General features: G+C 45.3%; 2 protein-coding genes across 3 annotated transcripts in view; one reads left to right on the top strand and one right to left on the bottom strand.

The window, feature by feature from the left end:
- Window positions 1-10,071, top strand: part of KIAA1210 (KIAA1210 ortholog) — a 49,339-nt gene extending 39,268 nt beyond the window's left edge. For both annotated transcript variants that reach the window (XM_055268938.2, XM_063634852.1), the window contains exons 9-12: window positions 9-3,197; window positions 4,194-4,357; window positions 6,612-6,717; window positions 8,228-10,071. In XM_055268938.2, coding sequence (XP_055124913.1) covers window positions 9-3,197; window positions 4,194-4,357; window positions 6,612-6,717; window positions 8,228-8,403 — 3,635 coding nt within the window. In that variant the 3' untranslated portion in view covers window positions 8,404-10,071. The remainder of the gene's footprint in view (window positions 1-8; window positions 3,198-4,193; window positions 4,358-6,611; window positions 6,718-8,227) is intronic.
- A 2,835-nt stretch (window positions 10,072-12,906) lies between these two features.
- Window positions 12,907-16,754, bottom strand: CT47C1 (cancer/testis antigen family 47 member C1). The gene is made up of 3 exons (XM_055268633.1): window positions 15,605-16,754; window positions 14,572-14,724; window positions 12,907-13,533 (listed from the first exon to the last, which is right to left on the bottom strand). The coding sequence occupies exons 1-2, from the start codon at window positions 16,512-16,514 to the stop codon at window positions 14,603-14,605; spliced, it is 1,032 nt and encodes a 343-aa protein (XP_055124608.1). The 5' UTR covers window positions 16,515-16,754; the 3' UTR covers window positions 12,907-13,533; window positions 14,572-14,602.
- Between the last annotated feature and the right edge of the window lie 2,676 nt (window positions 16,755-19,430).

The following is a 19,430-nucleotide window of genomic DNA, read 5'->3' as shown; positions in this document are numbered from 1 at the left end:
CGGTGCAGATTCCTCAAGCCAGGAACAGAACAGCAAAACTGAGATGTATGATAAGAAGACAACAGACCAGGCTCCAAGCACTGATGCTTCTGGGAATCAGGGCTATGCAATGTTAGCCGCATATGGAAGAAGATGGAGAAGAAAAGGAGCAAGTGTTTCAGGATTGAGTGAGAGTGAATTCAAAGGAAGAAGCCTTAAACAATCCAGTGAAGGGCATGGCCTGGGCGATAGAGCTGGGTCTTCACCTACCAATAAGACTGCCAGGAATGTCCCTTTCTCACACTTGTCCTTGGAGAAGGACAACATGGAGCAGCCTACAACTTCACAACCAGAAACCACTACCCCTCAGGGGTTGCTTTCAGATAAAGATGACATGGGAAGGAGAAATGCTGGCATAGATTTCGGATCCAGAAAAGCATCAGCAGCACAGTCCATACCTGAAAACATGGACAATTCCATGGTTAGTGATCCACAACCATACCATGAAGATGCGGCTTCTGGAGCTGAGAAGACAGAAGCCAGAGCTTCTCTCTCACTGATGGTGGAAAGCCTTTCTACAACCCAAGAGGAGGCCATTCTCTCAGTAGCAGCAGAGGCTCAGGTGTTTATGAATCCTTCTCATATCCAGTTAGAAGATAAAGAAGCTTTCAGCTTTGATTCACAAAAGGCCCAATCCAAAATGGAGTCAGCCCAGGATGTTCAAACTATCTGCAAAGAAAAGCCTTCTGGAAATGTTCACCAGGCCTTTACAGCAAGTGTTTTGGGTATGACAAGTACTACAGCCAAAGGAGATGTTTATGCCAGAAGCCTTTTTCAGTCCTCAAGGAAGCCTGATGCTGAAGAAGTCTCCTCAGATTCAGAGAATATTCCTGAGGAGGGGGATGGTTCTGAAGAACTGGCTCATGGTGACTCTTCCCAGTCCTTGGGGAAGTTTGAAGATGAACAAGAAGTCTTCTCAGAATCAGAAAGTTTTGTTGAGGACTTGAGCAGCTCTGAGGAGGAGCTGGATCTCAGATGCCCCTCCCAGGCTTTAGAGGAGCCTGAAGATGAAGCAGTTTTCACAGAATCAAGCAGTTGTGTTGAAAAGTACAACACTTCTGATGATTGCAGCAGCTCAGAGGAAGACCTGCCTCTCAGACACCCTGCTCAGGCCTTGGGAAAGCCCAAAAACCAACAAGAAGTCTCCTCTGCTTCAAATAATACTCCTGAAGAGCAGAATGATTTTATGCAGCAGCTGCCTTCCAGATGCCCTTCTCAGCCCATTATGAATCCTACTGTTCAGCAACAAGTCCCCACCAGTTCAGTGGGCACTTCTGTAAAACAGAGCGATTCCGTGGAGCCGATCCCTCCAAGACACCCTTTCCAGCCATGGATGAACCCTAAAGTGGAGCAAGAAGTTTCCTCATCTCCAAAGAGCATGGCTGTTGAAGAGAGCATTTCTATGAAGCCTCTGCCTCCTAAACTTCTTTGCCAGCCCTTGATGAATCCTAAAGTTCAACAAAACATGTTCTCAGGTTCAGAGGACGTTGCTGTTGAGAGAGTCATTTCTGTGGAGCCACTGCTCCCCAGATATTCTCCTCAGTCCTTGACAGATCCTCAAATCCGGCAAATCTCAGAAAGCACAGCTGTTGAGGAAGGCACTTATGTGGAGCCGCTGCCTCCCAGATGCCTTTCCCAGCCCTCGGAGAGGCCTAAGTTCCTGGACTCAATGAGTACTTCTGCAGAATGGAGCAGTCCTGTGGCACCAACACCTTCCAAATACACTTCCAAGCCATGGGTGACCCCTAAATTTGAGGAACTGTATCAACTCTCTGCACATCCAGAAAGCACTACTGTTGAAGAGGACATTTCTAAGGAGCAGCTGCTTCCCAGACATCTTTCCCGGTTAACTGTGGGAAATAAAGTCCAGCAACTGTCCTCAAATTTCGAGAGGGCTGCTGCTGAGGCAGGCATTTCTGGGAGCCCGTTGCCTCCCCAGTGTGCTGCCCAGTTCTTAAAGAGGTCTAAAGTTCAGGAAATGACCTCATGTCTAGAGAAAATGGCGGTTGAAGACTTTTCTAAGAAATCACGAATTCCCAGGCGTCCGACCCAGTCATTTGTGAAATTTATGGCACAGCAAATCTTTTCAGAGAGCTCTGCTCTTAAGAGGGGCAGTGATGTGACACCTCTGCCTCCTAATCTTCCTTCCAAATCTTTATCGAAGCCTAATCCCGTCAAGCACCAAGTTTTCTCAGATTCAGGGAGTGCTAATCCTAAGGGAGGCATTTCTTCAAAGATGCTACCTATGAAGCACCCTTTACAATCCTTGGGGAGGCCTGAAGACCCACAGAAAGTTTTCGCATATTCAGAGAGAGCTCCTGGGAAGTGCAGCAGTTTTAAAGAGCAGCTGTCTCCCAGGCAGATTTCCCAGGCCTTGAGGAAACCTGAGTATGAGCAAAAAGTCTCCTCTGTTTCTGCCAGCTCTCCTAAAGAGTGGAGGAATTCTAAAAAGCAGCTGCCTCCCAAACATTCTTCCCAAGCCTCAGATAGGTCTAAATTCCAGCCACAGATGTCATCAAAGGGCCCAGTGAATGTACCTGTAAAGCAGAGCAGCGGTGAGAAGCACCTGCCTTCAAGTAGCCCTTTCCAGCAACAGGTTCATTCAAGTTCTGTGAATGCTGCTGCTAGGCGATCTGTTTTTGAGAGCAATTCTGACAACTGGTTCCTAAGAAGAGATGAAGCTTTTGCAAACAAAACCAAGAAATTCAGCCAAGGTTCCAAAAACCCCATAAAGAGCATTCCAGCCCCTGCTACCAAACCTGGGAAGTTCACCATTGCCCCTGCCAAGCCAACATCCACTTCTGGGGGCATTTACTCTAAGAAAGAAGATCCTGAGAGTGGTGATGGTAATAATAACCAGCATGCAAACCTATCCAACCAGGATGATGTTGAAAAGCTTTTTGGAGTTCAACTGAAAAGAGCCCCTTCCTCACAGAAGTATAAGAGTGAGAAACAAGATAACTTCACCCAGCTTGCTTCAGTGCCCTCGGGCCCAATTTCATCCTCTGTAGGCAGGGGGCATAAAATCAGAAGCACTTCCCAGGGGCTCCTGGATGCTGCAGGGAACCTCAACAAAATATCTAACATTGCAGATAAGCAACAGAGCAGGCCCAAATCTGAAAGCATGGCCAAGAAGCAACCTGCTTGCAAGACCCCAGGTAAGGCTTTTATCTCTCCAGATGGCAAGTAGATATCAAGTGGAAAGAAGAACTGGAAAGCAAAGCCTTGAATGGGCATTAAAGTCTATTCTAGCCTTTTACTGAATTGTGGCTTTGATAGGGCCGGTTTATGGGTTTGGGAGCAAAATAGTGCCCCATTCTAGATTTAATAGATTTGGAGGTGGTTAATTTTGAGCCTTCTCTTTCCCAATGGGATCCCCCTCTGGACATCCATCTACATTCCATAGTAGACACATGACCATTTCCCCATTCCCTCTTCCTCACCCTCTGCACACCTTACATTCGGATGGAATTTTATGCTTTTCTCAAAATACTTTTACATGCATTAAGCCCCTCCCTAACACCATGTGGATTTTTAAAGCCAACTCATTAGTAGAGCATTATGTTCAGTCTCTCAGCCTGAAATCTGAATTTGCCATAAATGTCTCTTCGCTCATCTGAAATATCTAAGAATTTAGAGCTAGGCGATCTTTTGGGCACGAATGTCTCCCAAAACCTTTGGACCTTCACACTCCCTCCTTGGGAAAATCTTTTATATTCCTGTAACCACACTTATGTAACCACACACTTGTGTGAGGGACTATGAAGTAACAAATACTCTAAGATTTTTCTAGGAGTTAGAGGAATGGCATCAATGGCCTGAGCCTCTGGCATCCTTGGGATTTTCCCAGCCCACCTGGCAAGCATTGTCCTACCCTGATTTGCAGATGGTACAAGGGATGGACAAGGGAAGGGTCCAGTAAAGGGACAGTATGCCCACTTCTAAGTACAGCTTCTTTACTACTCAAGGAACTCCTGCCTTGCCAAGCTATGGGAGGGCCCAAAAAAGGGGGGCCTTCTCTGGTTGATACCTGTTTATTTTCCTTTGGCAATTAACAAGGGTCCCATCTGGGATATTATTGTGGGTAAGCCCCAGCCAGGCTCAAGACCCTGCCTGCCTTGCTTCAGTTCTAACTCCTTTCATTTCTTTCTCAGGAAAGCCTGCTGGTCAACAGTCAGATTATGCTGTCTCAGAGCCAGTTTGGATAACTATGGCAAAGCAGAAGCAGAGGAGTTTCAAGGCCCACATTCCTATGAAAGAGCTGAAAACTAAGAGCAGAGCTGGAGCCGATGCTGAGACTAAGGAGCCTAAATATGGGGTAGGACCTGGGGTAGCCAAGAAAACACTCCAAAAAGGTTGCTGGGATCACTGATTAGGCTTCTATTGGGAACTTTGCCAACATGCAGCTCCCCCTCTCTTTGGGAGCATTAATCAAGGCAGGAGGACTCTTCAGGGAAAAAGACTTGCTTTGCATTTATACAAAAGTGCCCTGCTTTTATGCTCTTAAAGGGTTTGTGCAGGCCAGGTGCGGTGGCTCATGTTTATAATCCCAGCACTCTGGGAGGCCAAGGCAGGTGGATTGCTTGAGCTCAGGAGTTCAAGACCAGCTTAGGCAACATGCTGAAACTCCATCTTTACAAAAATACAAAAACATAGCTGGGTGTGGTGGCATGCGCTGACATCCCAGCTACTCGGGAGGCTGAGGTGGGAGGATCACTTGAGCCCAGGCATGGAGGCTGTAGTGAGTCAAGATCATACCACTACACTCTAGCCTGGGTGACAGAGTGAGACCCTGTCTCAAAAGTGTGTTGGGGGGAGGGTGTTGTGCAAAGTCATGAACATAGAGAGAATCTACAAAACAAATCCTGCCCTCAATATTCTAAAGCAAGGCTCCACGAAATTGGTTGAGAAATAAGGAGTAAGTCATTTTATTTTATTTTTAATTTTTTATTTCCATAGGTTTGGGGGGAACAGGTGGTATTTGTTTACATGAGTAAGTTATCTGGTGGTGATTTGTGAGATTTTGGTGCACTGTAACCCAATTCATAGTATTTCATCCCTCACCCCCTTCCCACCCTTTCCCTCAGAGTCCCCAAAGTCAATTTTATCATTCTTATGCCTTTGCATCCTCATAGCTTAAAAAAATACCTAAAGGTAATCACTAGGGTAAGAGTTGAGTGACTATCTTTACAGATATTTTATACCTATCAATATGTATAGTATATGTTTATAAATGGAATCAAACTATAAATACTGTTTTTTTCATTTAATTTTTTATTTCTGAGCACCTTTCCATATCAGCACACAAGTTCCCTTTCTGTGTTTGATGTCTGGATTTCTACATATTGATTTAGTTTGGTGTGGCACCTGCCTGTAAGTTATAAAATGTGATGTGGTAAACTAGGCTAACTACCACATGTGGATAAGAGATGATGGGATGATGCCTTTCTCCCCTCTTATCAAACCTGCAGAAAACGGACTCAAGGAAACATACCAAATTCATATATCAAGAGATATGTCTAAGCTCCTATACTTTAAAGTGCTTACTAAATTTGTTGAAGGACTGCCGAGGACCTGCTTAACTCTTTGCTTTAAAGGTCTTTTCTTTTTCATCATTAGTATTTACACGGGGGCAGGATCATAGAGGGGTAAAGCCCACCTTTATTAAAGCTTTTTTTTTTTTTTTTTTTTTTTTGAGACAGGTTCCCACTCTGTCGTCCTGGCTGGAGTGCGGTGGTACAATCACAGCTCATTGTAGTGTCAACCTCCCAGGCTCAAACGATCCTTCCCTTTCATCCCCGCCATAGTAGCTGCTACTATAGACACTATAGGTGTGCGCCACCATCCCCAGCTAATTTTTTAAATTTTTTGTAGAGATGGGTCTCGCTATGTTGCCCAGGCTGGTCTTGAACCCCTGGGCTCAAGTGATCCTCCTGCCTGAGCCTCACAAAGTGTTGGGATTATAGGCCACTGCTCTCAGCCTGGTTAAAGCTTTTGTCAGGAGGGATACATTAGTGTATATAAACTCATTAATTTAGACCAATTATGAAGAGGTTAATTTGAAAAGAATAAACTGCAGAATTTTGGAAAGACCTACAGTTACATTACTTTCTAATGTGAGAAATGCTTCAAGTCATATGTCAGCTAGTTTTGAAAAGTAGAAATCTTATGGAACTCACTTCAGTGAATTGATCAGATTTGTTTGCAGCTACCATGTTCTGTTAGCTTGCTGTTAAGTGCTGGTAAAGTGCTAAGGAAAAGGTTGTTCTCAAGTTAAATAATTATCTTGTTAACCTGCTTTCACTATTTGTAAAATTAGACAGCTCTTTCTTTCTGGTCTGAAAGGTGGTAAACTTGAGCCAACTTAGGTTTTGTGAACCAAATTTTAAGCCAAAAGGCTCAATGCTATTTCTCTCCTTATCTATCTCTATATCTCTAATCTCTTTCTTTCTGGATACTGTTAAACTCATAGTACCCAGGACAGGGCTTGCACTCTACAGTCCTCTGAATAAGCAATCTGCCATTTTAATGTCAGAACTTACAAGCTTTCTGTTTTCATTTTTGTATTAAAGGGAGCTGACTCTGCAAATGAAAACCAACCTAAAAAGATGTTCACTTCCAGTGTCCGTAAACAGGACAAGAGAGCACAGACGAAGCCACCTAAGCCTACAAAATCGGGTAAAAGCATACATTCTGACCTCTCAAAAAACAGCCCCGGCAGAATGTTGTGAAACTTTTGCAATTTCAAGCTCAGATAATACTTGTCTCTTACCTTAAGTCAGCTTAATGATTTCTCGCGTGGCTTTTTAATTAGATACAGATATTAGCTTATTTTAGGAAAATCTAATTATTTTGACTAATACAAGTCCAGTGTATAACTTTCAGAGGGTCTTCCAGTCTTTTGCCTCATCAAAGAAGCTGTCTAGGCACAAAACTGTGGTCACTCACTGAAACATTCTTCTGGTTGGGTATGCAAAAGGAAAGTACCAAGTCACTTTCCAGTTCATAGCAAAGCGGTATTTTCTCACTTTCTACATCTCCAATGAAACTGTTGAAAATAATTCACTCTAAAGGCCCAATGGTATTCAATTGTTTTTAATTATTTAGAAGGCTTGTTTAAGCTTCTCTGTATTCTGAGCAGGGATGTGTAAGTGGTGAGGAAATATTGACAGCTGAGAGGAATACTCTGCTGGGATATAATAGAATGTGATCTCACCGGAAAAAGTTGTGTGCTAGAGAGAATTTTTTCAACAGGAGCAGGGGAGTGGAGGATGGATTTATACTGAACCATCTTTGTCCTCTCCCTTAATCCCACTCACGAAGAAATTAGACCAGGAATTCAGGAACCCATTTTCTGGCCATGAAATAGCAGCAGTTGACTTGCTCACAGCTTTTAATGGCCTCATGGGCACTCTACTCCTATCAAGTGAATCATAACTGTCACTGTGCATCAGAATCACCTAGTGAGCTTTTTTAAAAATTACAGATGGTCCTGGCTCCATCCTTAGAGATTCTAATTCATTTGCTTCAGGAAACGGCATGGGCATTGGTGTTTTTAAAAGAGCCCTAGGTGATTCTAATGTGTAGCCAGGATTGAGAACCACTGGTTGAGCCTAAGTCACTAAGTCAATTGACCATAAGCAGGATGAGGGAGGGAGTGGAATTAGGAATACGGAGGTAGTCTCCTTGGCTGGGGTAGTTGGGTTGGTACAATATTATTTATCATCAACTTTTACTGGGTGCATCTATTAAGTCATCAATCAATTCATTTCACATGAAATCATGGATTGGCAAACACAAATGACATTACCTTAGTTGAAATTTTAGAAACTAAGTAGATACAATATGTTTCCCTCTGGTCTCAGTTCAAAGATGTAAGACAATCCAGTAATAACCACCTGAAGATTGGCAGTTATAGCCATAAGTATTACCTCCCAGGCCTTCCCATGCCCAGGGCCCTGTGGCCATAGCCATGTTGATTTTACCCCTTTGACATACCACCCATGGCATCACACAGATCCTAACTTTTAGAAGTCTGGCACCAAAGGGAGAAGGGTTTAGAAAGCACTAGAGCAGGGGGATCAGAGGAAACCTGAAAGGAGGAAACATTTTATGGCATTCCATAAACAACATACCCCAATATCTCTGGGGTTCCTTATTGCTTGTGTGTTATTTGCTGTGGTTCCAGTTGGATTTGAAGCTCAGAAGATACTGCAAGTGCCTGCCATGGAAAAAGAAACCAAACGATCTTCATCTCTCCCAGCCAAGTTCCAGAAGCCCGTTGAGCCAGTTGAGCCTGTCTGGTTCTCCCTGGCCAGGAACAAAGCCAAAGCATGGAGCCACATGGCAGAAATCATGCAATAAAGAGCTCTTGTGTGGAGCATCAGTACTTATTTTATTTATTTATTTTTTTTTTTGAGACGGAATCTCTCTCTGTTACCCAGACTGGAGTGCAGTGGCGCGATCTCGGCTCACTGCAAGCTCCGCCTCCCGGGTTCACGCCACTCTCCAGCCTCAGTCTCCCGAGTAGCTGGGACTACAGGCGCCCGCCACCACGCCCGGCTAATTTTGTTTTCGTATTTTTAGTAGAGACGGGGTTTCACCATGTTGGCCAGGATGGTCTTGATCTCCTGACCTTGTGATCCGCCCGCCTCGGCCTCCCAAAGTGCTGGGATTACAGGCGTGAGCCACCGTGCCCGGCCAAGCATCAGCATTTTAAATGATAATTGCTAATAGCTGTATTAATTCTATGTAGTGATCTTTTTACTGTGACCACTTTTATTAAGCAAAATAAGTATTAAGCAAACTAAGAATTTATTAAGAAAAATAAGAATTTATTAAGCAAAATAGCCTTAGAAATGCGAATTAAAACATAATTATTTGAATGAAATAAATGTCATGAATGCTTAACCTTCCATGTAGTCACTGCCAGCACCCAGAAACCCAGCATTTCCTCTATTAAAACTATGGAAAACATTTGCACTGCGTTAAAATTGCAAAATCTTTAACTTTGGACAATGTGCTTTAGAAGGGAGAAAGCAAAAACATTTTGTTGGAGCAATTAGAAAATTGTCATTTCCCTCAACCAAATAAGGTAATTCTAATGGAAACATTCAGATAATTTGACCCAAAGATTGGCCTTTAGGTTTTATGAGCCTAGGTGGATGCTGCAATTATTTGGTTGTTGCTCTAAGCTTTGCAAGGCATCCTAAAGGAGGTGGTGGAAGTGAAAATTCTGGGTCTCCAAGAAAATTTCTGCACAGCCAGTTCTCCAATCAGCCTATCACCCCTTGAAACATCTTCCCTGTGTCCCTGGGGGCCCCTGATGCTTTCTCCTTGGGTGATAGTAACACGCAGAGCACTTACACAAAGCTCCCTCTTTGGACCTGCCCCATGTCGACCTGTCACAGGCCTGGCTGCAGCGAGCACCTCCCTATGATGCAGAATGCTTCTTGGGAATTATCTTACTCCTCTGGAGGGTTAGTCCATCAGTGTTTTGCTTCTTGTCCCAATACTACTGTGACCCTCTCTGATCGCACAGAAATCACTGCCTATCATGTATATCCTGTTAAGCACTGAAGACCCTATTGAAATTAGAGTTCTGCAGATGCCAAAAGCTGTACTTTCCATCAGGCAGATGGCAAGCTTACTGCCTTGATGCACATCTGGAGCCACTGGAGCTCCTTCCTCTCTGGTTCCAGCCTTAAGGTGGAGAACTCCATGGAGCTTCTTGTCCTTTCCCCTCAGCTGTCTTTGCTTTACAAGGTTTTAGCCCAAAGCAAGATTGCAATCCCAAAGCCACAGAGAAATGAACTTTCTGCTACCTGGAAGCTTTAAGTGAGTACATCAGCTTTTCCCCACCCTAATTCCTAGAGGCACACACCTCAAAAGTTACTAGGCTGAAGAGACCCTACATTCCAGTGACCCACTCATCCCCCAGCCACGGAGAAGAGGGAAGACCAAAAAGGGAGAGTGAGAAAGAGGATGAGAGGGATGGTCAGCTATGAGGGGAGGGGGCAAGTAACCCAGCAAATGTTGCCACACGGTCTTTTTCTTTTGTAGCACAGCCTCCATTAATAACTCCCCGGCTGAGGATGAAGATGTAGGCACCTTTACCCCCAGAGCCAGTTCCTTAATTGGCTGGCTTTCTGAGATGCAGACCACCCTAGAATCTCATCTAGGTTCACTAGAAGTTAGTTAAATCTTCCTTTCTATGTCTTTCCCTTCATTCCATCCCCCAAACCCACCAAACACTAAGGGAGAGCTCCCTTTGGAAGTCTGGGCAGTAAACCTAGCTCATTTTTCTAGGAGACCCAGAAGTGACTTCTGAGTAGTTATCACTGTGTCTGCCTCTGTTACACTGTGCTGCTTTGCTTAAACAGAAGTGCAGGCCTGGACATCTGACTGTGCCTTTATATTCTGAGTGGGGTGCTGCCCCATGCAAAAAAATCCAGAGAGGTAGTGAGGTGTCAGAGCTAAACACTTGGTGCTGGGTTTTGCTGATGCTGGTATAATGTGACACAGTACAATTACATGCTAAATTTTGCATTTTCTCTATATAACATCTATTTTTCCTGATACTGTGCCTTTGCCATTTTGATAATGCTATTTTGATTGAGTGAATTTTATTTCCTTTGTATTCCCATAGTGAACAATATATTAAGGTAGATGCCCTGTATCTGGGTACTACTGGTAGATTCGCTGTTACACCTCCCTTCCCTTTTTCACAGTGAACCCGTATTCAGTTATTCTCACTCTGAGAACCCTCCAATAACAATTTCTTTTCCACAGTTAACAACGCAGCTGTTACACCTCCCTTCCTTTTTTTCACAGTGAACCTGTATTCAGCTATTCTCACTCTGAGAACTCTCCAATAACAATTTCTTTTTCACAGTTAACAACAAAGCTCTGTTTTTAAATGAAGAGATTAAGTTCTTTTTAAATGCCTAAAGGCATATTCTGACAACTTTTCTACTTCTTTAGCTTTTTTGATTTATGATATATGCAAAGCAAATAAATTCAATAAAGCCTATTCTGTAGTCCATCTCTGTCTGTGACATGGGGCGGGAAATCAAATAGGATATTGACAACTCACAGCTGAAGGTTGTCAGAGAAGTAAAAATTTTTTTTTTTGAGACGGAGTCTCGCACTGTCGCCCAGGCTGGAGTGCAGTGGCTCGATGTTGGCTTACTGCAAGCTCCACCTCCCAGGTTCACGCCTTCTCCTGCCTCAGCCTTCCGAGTAGCTGGGACTACAGGCGCCCGCCACCACGCCTGGCTAATCTTTTTTGTAGTTTTAGTAGAGACGGGGTTTCACTGTGTTAGCCAGGATGGTCTCGATCTCCTGACCTCGTGATCTGCTCGTCTCGGCCTCCCAAAGTGCTGGGATTACAGGCGTGAGCCACTGAGCCCGGCCGAAGTAAAATGTTCTTAAGAGGTGGTGCTGAGAATAACGGGCGTCCACGCAGGTGTGCCTGACCAAGCTGATGGCTCTCAGGTGCGCATTGATATTTGGTATGGAGGAGAAGGGCCATTGAAGAGGTTTTGCGTTTGGACACCTGGAGAATAAAGAGGGGGTGTGGTTGGGGGGTGAGCAGAAGAGACGAGGTGATTGGTGGTTGCACTGTAGCCTGGGTCAGGGACGAAGTCCAAGTCCTATGGCAAGATGGGTTACTGCAACAAGCACTTTTCAGAAGCAAGGGGCCCTACTGTGCTCAGGTAACAAAGGGGCATGGAGGGAGGAAGGGAAAGGGGTTATAGGCCAGATAATGAGCCTGGCTCACCTGTAACATTTTCAGGGTTTAGAACAAGAGTTCAACTTGGGATCCACATACCATATGTCTAAATATTTGAAATGTTTAAATAAACGGATACAGCATGTTTTATTTAATGGTTTATCTCCTTCCATGACAAATGTACCTTCACAATGACCTCAAAGGCCAGGTTGGGTTCTAGAATTCTCAGACTCCTCTAAGTCCTGCCCCAGTGGTGTGGGAAGAACTGCTCCCCTTCCTCCTCCCACTTTAGAAATATTTCAGACCTACACAAAATTGTAGAAAACATTACTATAAACATCCATATATCTACTATTCAGCTTAAGAAATGTAAAATTACAAATATAGTTGATGCCTGCTGTGGAGACTTCTCTACTAGAATGCCCCTCCCTTTCTTTCCCTGAGAGGTAACCACCATCTCAAATGTGCTTCTTTCAAATGCACACCTTTCTGTATGCTACACTTGTACGCATCTCTTACAAGCACATCTTTTAGTCTCTCTATATGTACCCATAATCAATTTATGGTGATCATTTGTATGTTTTCTTAGAAGTCATATGCATGGTATCATGTTTGTATCCTTTTGGACCCGACTTTTTCCTTTATGCATTTTTCCTCTCTAGGCCTCAGCCCCTGTGAATTCTAGTCTTCTCCCCAGCCCATCCCTTGCTGTCCCTTTCAGTTTACCTGAAACAGCCCCGAGCCAGTGAATTAACCCTGGCTCGACAGGAGGTGCTCAGCTTCTTCCTCTGTTGCTTGAAACCAGTGGTTCTCAAACCTTAGTGTTCATCAGAAGCCCCTGGGGGGTGTGTTAAAACACAGATTGCTGACCCCACCCCAGATTTTCAGATTCTGTAGGTCTTGGGTGGAGTCTGAGAATTCCCAGGTAATGCTGATGATGCTGTTTGGGGACCAAACTTTGAGAACCACTGCTCCAAATCAAAGTCTGGGCCCAAGCTCAGCAATACCATGTGGCTTCCAGGCAACCTGAGTCATCCATGAAATTTTCTTCAAAACCATGCTCTAGAGCAGTATTGTCCAATAGACATGTAATGTGATCTACATGGGTAATTCTAAATGTTCTAGTGGCCACATTTGAAAATAAAAAGAAACCAACAAAAACTTTAATATTTCATTTTAATTCAAGTATTATCATCTCAACATGTAATCAGTATGAAAATCATTAGTAAGATATGCAATATTATTTTCACACTTACAGCACATATTAAACAGACTAGCCATATTACAAGTTCTCAGCAGCCACAACATTACTAGTGACTAAGGTAGTAGACAGTACAGCTCTAAAGACTTGAGCCCCATCTCTCTCTTTTCAAAAATGGTTTTAAACTTGACATTTTAAATGACTGTTGGCTGCAGTAAAAGAATTTAAAACAGTCTTACTAAATGGAAAGTAATATCTTTCAATGAAGGTATTGTGGGCCAAAACAAAGAGGTAAAAGAGAGATTTGAGTCAGAATTATTTACTGAAAAATCTCTCCATGTTTCAATTTATTCATTTAAAACAAACTTTTATTTCTAACTTGAACAAACACTGTCAAATACATTTGTGAAAGATAAAAGTTAGATGTCACTAGATATCACTTTTAAGGTAATGAACTTTGGAATGATATATGTTAAAATTCTCACAGGCATCTGAATAAAATAAAATAAAAACAATGAGCAACAGTCTTCTTTCTTCATCTTCTTTCTATTCTTCCCAACTACAGAATGAAATGAGAAAAAAATAAACAATGGTACATTAACCAGCACCAGTGACTTTCTAAATAGGAGAAAATGGCCAGCTCTGTGTATATCTGCAACATTTGTGTGCTATATCTTAAACAAGTAGAGAAGAACACCTTTTCCTTTTGTAACTTGCAAGCTTAGATATCAGGGTGCTTGTGGAACTGATGGTTCCAGTCAAACGATCACACCAACCTTGTCTCCCTAGCACCAGAAAAGCTTGTTGTTGTTGTTTTTACATGAGAGGCAATTCTGGGATTTAAATAAATATCTCAAGCTTTAACAGCCTGTGCTAGTTCCACAAATGATACTCCCTTACTCTCCCAGACCCTTGGTTTCCATATCTACCATATGGGAAAGAAGCTGTTATGAAATAATACAGCTGTGAAAATGCAAAAAAAAAGAAAAAATGTTAACCATTTAAATATACTCAAAGACAGATATGCCTTATGACTTAAATTACACACATTCTTTTCGTTGTCACATAAAATACAAAGATATATAGCTAAACAAATATTTAGGTATTAGTCATTAAATGTGGTCCTACTTGAAATTCTTAGCTTTTTGCTATTTGTAAACAGTCACTTTGTAAAAGGCATTGAGTTGTCTCCTAGTTACTATGGGAGCCTGCATTTCTGTGGCTAAGTAATGAAGTCCCAACTAATGTGTGGCCCAAGAAAGTTAGATGCTGCGTCTGGCAACTGTTTTCTACACAAATATTGATCTTAGGTAGTAGGTCTGATACATTTGCCACTTGTTAGTAGTCCTGCAGCTAGAGGACAAAAGACCTCAACACGAACAAATGAGTAGCCATGAAGTATATTTCAGAACACACTGCAGTTCATATTACTAGGTACATGAATATTCTAGTAACATTTTAAGTAAGTTAAATTGAATTTTTAAACTAAAACTTTTTCTTAATTAATTTACTGGGAATTTTTTTTTTTAAATAAAACTGTCAGTAACAGGTAAATGCCAGGAATAGTTGAGGGATTCTCAAAGCTATACAGAGATACCTGGATTTTCTCGGCTTCCCCTCTGCTGCGTCTAGGTCGCTTTGGAGTTCTTCACCTTGTTTTCTGCATCCTTCTCTTTCTCTTCTTTCTCTTCCTCGCCTGCAGCATCTTGGGCCTCTTCATCCCACTTTTCATGCTGATATTTAGTGACTTCTTTAGTGAAGAATAATACAGACGTTGGGACCAGACATTCACAGAAAATATAGCCCAATTTATAACTAGCAACGCACTCAGTACTCCACCCTCAGGAGAAGCAGGAGGATAGACTTAACTAAGAAAGGAATAGCTGGGCACCTTCCTACTGGTTTTCACAACAGTGCCATGGCCCTCACGTTGCTGCTGCCTGATCATTTCCACAGTGACACTATTTCCCTTTTTTCCAGTAAATCTCCCACCCAAAGCTGCTGATTATTTCTAGTTCTTTGGAGAAGAGATCAGAATCATGGTGTCTGATCTCATTCTAAGTGCTTTGGTCAGAACTTTGTTGGGAAAATATTTGTTGCCTCAAAAGACAAATTCTATGGTGAAGCTCATTGGTTCCTCACCCCCCTGAATGTTTCATTTTTACGAAGGGCCCCTGTATCACTTCATCATTTGAGGATCAACTTTCTAAGAATATTTACACTTTGAAAAGCCATGAACAAAAAAGGATGCCTGCCATTTGCCTGTTCTTTTCTTTCCGTTGTTTCTTGTTTCCTGCTGAGCTCCCTCCTGAACCCCTATCTACCTGGCCATTCATCTGTGGGCCCCCCAAATGGCATTGATGATCTCAGATCTTCTATCAAACACAGGTTGGTAGAGGGCGGCATGCTTTCTCAAAAATCATAGAGGTCGTTAGAGAATTAGGCTTCGACTCATTGGGACACATTTGGCCTTAAGTTTCAGGAGGGCCCTGACCCCCACTTCACCACCCGAGGCCCCGACCCCCCGTCACCACCCGCTTCACCAGCTGTGTGCGCACCGCGTCCCTGCCTGGAACCCTTGGGTGCATGGGTCCCTGCCTCCCCGCCACTGCAGATAGCCCGTTCCTCACCCTCGGGGGCAGCAGCCTCCTCTGTGGCCGGTTCCTCTGCGGCCGGTTCCTCTGCGGGCTCCTCCTCTGCTGCCGGTTCCTCTGCGGACTCCTCCTCTGCAGCCCGTTCCTCTGTGGCCGGCTCCTCTGCGGCCTCCTCTGCAAGCTCCTCCTCTGCGGCCTCCTCTGTAGGCTTCTCTGATGCCTTCTCTGCGGGCTCTTCTGCAGGCTCCCTGGCCATCTCGGCCGGGTCTGCTGGCACCTCAGGCTCTGGGGCCGACGCGGCCTCCTGGAGCAGGCCCAGGCCCTCGCCCTCAGGGCCCGCGTCCCCCGCGCCCAGCCTCTCAGGCACCAGCAACAGCCGGGGCTCATCTGAGCCACTGGACGCCGCATCTGAGCTACTGGGTGCCGCAGTGCGGCGCCTCCGCATCAGGTGGCTGGCACGCATCCGGATCAGGATGTGGTCGTTGAGATAGATGCGGCGGAGAAGGGAGTGGACCATGCCCAGAAACTCCACACGAAAGCCTATTATGGGGTAGCGATGGGCGGCCGCGACCAAGTTGATGTTGTCCGCCTCGTTCCTCTCTTCCTCCTCCTCCTCCTCCTCTTCCTCCTCCTCATCTTCCTCCTCCTCCTCCTCATCTTCCTCCTCCTCCACCATCTCCACTACTATCCTGATCTCCCAGTCTTCCTCGGCGTTCCCGCTCCCGGGGGCTGCGGCCAAGCCTGCCGCCTGCCCACCCTCCTCCTCCCCGAGGCCTCTCATGGGCCCTGCGACTCCGGCCACCTCGGCCGCGGGCACCGTGTTGCCACTGTCGGGGCCAGAGTCACCGCCCTCCCGGTCACCTCCGGCCTCGGCCTGCGCTCCCTCCTCGCTCACTGGGGCCTCCTGGTCCTCTTGGATCGGGTCTCGATCCCCTGTGGCAGACATGACGCCAGTCAGTGCCTCAACTGGAGTGGCAACTAGGCTGAGGTGATGACGTTGAAGACGGTGGCCACTGACGTGGCTGTGGCTGAGGGGAGGTGAGGGGCTGGGCTGCTGAGAGAATAAGAGCCTGTCTCTTTACTGAGGGAATAAAAGTCTGTCTCTGAGGACACCCTAAGGTGGGAAGGGCAGGGAGCCGATCCCAGGAGCCTCCCGCCAAGGTTGGCCTGAGAGGACTTAGACAAGGCGGGAAAGATTCGGGTTGTTAAGTGACAGGGGGCGGGACTGGAAGGGTCAAGGAGGGGCTCTCAGTGAGCTCTAAGCTCATTTGCTGAAAACTTCAGATTGACATGCTCTGCGTCCAATGAAGATCAAGGCCCTTAAGCTCTAGGACAACTCAGAATCCAGAACTCTACCTTTTCTTTGAGGCCTTAGTGTCCAGGGCTAGCCTTTAGGTCCACACAAGTCCTGTCCTTTTAATTTTACGATTATTAGCAGCACTATAGTGATCTAATGTGGAGGCACCCTGGATTGGGGAAACTTCTTCTGTAAAGGGCAGAAAGGAAACATTTTAGGTTCTGCAAGGCCCAGAAGCAATATCAAGACTGTTATGTAATTACTATCACTAAGTAGGTTTCCTGCCTTCCATAGGACACATAATCCTCTTTGTACCACCATTTTTTTTTTTTGAGACAGAGTCTCACTTTGTCGCCCAGGCTGGAGTGCAGTGGCGCGATCTCGGCTCACTACGAGCTCCGCCTCCCGGGTTCCCACCATTATGCTGCCTCAGCCTCCCGAGTAGCTCGGACTACAGGCACCCGCCACCACGCCTGGCTAATTTTTTTGTATTTTTAGTAGAGATGGGGTTTCACTGTGTTAGCCAGGATGGTCTTGATCTCCTGACCTCGTGATCTGCTCGTCTCTGCCTCCCAAAGTGCTGGGATTACAGGCGTAAGCCACCACGCCTGGCCTGTACCACCATTATTTTCTGTATTTGCCTGGTCAGTGCCCTCCAATCTTCTTCACCCCCTACCTAAAGTGATCAACCTTATTCATTAAACCATTTATTTATTCATTTACCAAATTATTGAGTGCCTTACATGTACCAATGCCATGCCTCCTTACAACTGTCATTTGTACCTCTTGCTTGTTTGACTGATGAAATCCAAAGATGACAGACTGCTCATGGTTTACATCCTAGTGCCTCTTCCCCCATCATTCCTGTGCCCCTCTTTGGGGTGGAGGTTAGCTAAGACCTCTGGAAGCTGAGCCTTCCCAGCTACATAGAGTGTCAACGTTCCAATATATTTGCCGAGACTCCAGTTTATACTAAATCATTTCCTCTTCAGTTGCCTTGTCCACTTATCAGTGAGTGTGAAACACAATGTGATGACTGCTGTCAATCTTGAAGTCTCTAGGGCAAAAAGTACACAGCAGTAGCTGCTTCTTTCTGCAGGGAGATAGGACTGGGCACTGGGCTTGTTATGGAGCAAGTTGTTGTCAAGGAGTGAGGCAGATCCTGGAGGAGATGGTTCTGTTGCAGTGGCAGTAAGCTATTTCACCAGTTGTTTTCAAGTCCCTGGGAGAGGAAACTAGTTAGCACCAGCAAACAGAAGAGAGAGGAAAAAGCTGAGCAGGTGTGCTTTCAAGAAGTGGAGTGAAACTACCTGAAGTGAAACTGAGGGAGAGTGTCCTCCTAGCTCCCGCATTGGGGCTCTCTTCATGGCAAGTACGTGAGCCAGAAGTCCGTGGAACAATCTCCATAGCCTTGGTTATCTGCCTGATCCTGCTGCCTGCAGATGCAGACCCATCCAGGATGTCACATTCTCTTATCTCTGGTGTGTAGTTGCTACCTTTCCTTTATCTCCAGCTATCCTACTCATGACATCTGATCTTTGCCAAGCCAGGTAGTTGGCACAACCCAGGGTTTCAGATTTTCTTAGGGAAAGGTGCTCTCTTTCCCCACTCCACCTCCCTCTGTCAGTCAACAGAAGTGGCCAAGTCCTTTCCATTTGCAGACCCACCATCAAGGTCAAGGTGGGCCAGTGGGAGAGACCTAAAGCCACAACAACCCTCAGAGGTTTCCACTTAATGTTGGGATGACAGGGAACACCCCTGGAAGACCAGCCCAAAGATCTCCTTTACAGGCAGCCTACTTTTCTTTATCTGTCCCCCACCACCCTCACCAGACACTATCCTGAATGACAGTGGGATGTATGGACATGGTTTAGCTCCTCTAAGAAAGCACAGGCCCTTTAAGGTGAATGTCCAGGCCTGCCTCAAGTTTGTAACACCCACGGTGCCTGCCACAGGGCTCTGCACCAGGTCGGTGTTTGATGAATGTTTGCTAAATGAATCAAACGGCTTTGGAATCACTATCACCATGAATGGTATTTTTCTCTTCTATCTGCCTAGGGCTTGACTGTCTACAAAAGGCCTTGCTATACCCTCTTCCTTTCTCTCTTGGGATCGTCTCCCTGGCCTGGTGAGATTTCTGCTCTTGCAACCTAGTGTGATTCTGCTGTGAGGCTGGGGACAATGAGGGATCTCACCCCTCATGGGAGACCCTTCCCCTACCCCCGACATACAGGGAGTGACTTGGTCCCTTGCTTGCCTCCTAGTCTACTGTGTCACAGCCAGAGTAGGCTGTGGGTGCCTACTCTGTGCCTACTCTGGCACAGGAGTGCCATCTCCTTCCAGGCCAGGTAGAGCCCATGGTCCTCAAGCCCAGCACTTCCTGCTGCTCATGGAAGCCACGGGAGGGGGGCGGGGGACAATCTGGAATGCTGGTCTCTCCTGAGATTTGACCTTGGCTCCCACATCCCAAGGGGGTCATTGCACAGACTCTGTGACTTTGAGCTCAGCCCCTGGGAGTGGAGTTGCATGTCAGGGCTCCATCCTTCTGATTCTGGGCAAGTCTGC

Source organism: Symphalangus syndactylus, chromosome X (genome assembly GCF_028878055.3).
Source record: "Symphalangus syndactylus isolate Jambi chromosome X, NHGRI_mSymSyn1-v2.1_pri, whole genome shotgun sequence".
Taxonomy (NCBI): Eukaryota; Metazoa; Chordata; class Mammalia; order Primates; family Hylobatidae; genus Symphalangus; species Symphalangus syndactylus.
This window is presented reverse-complemented; position numbering and strand designations above follow the sequence as displayed.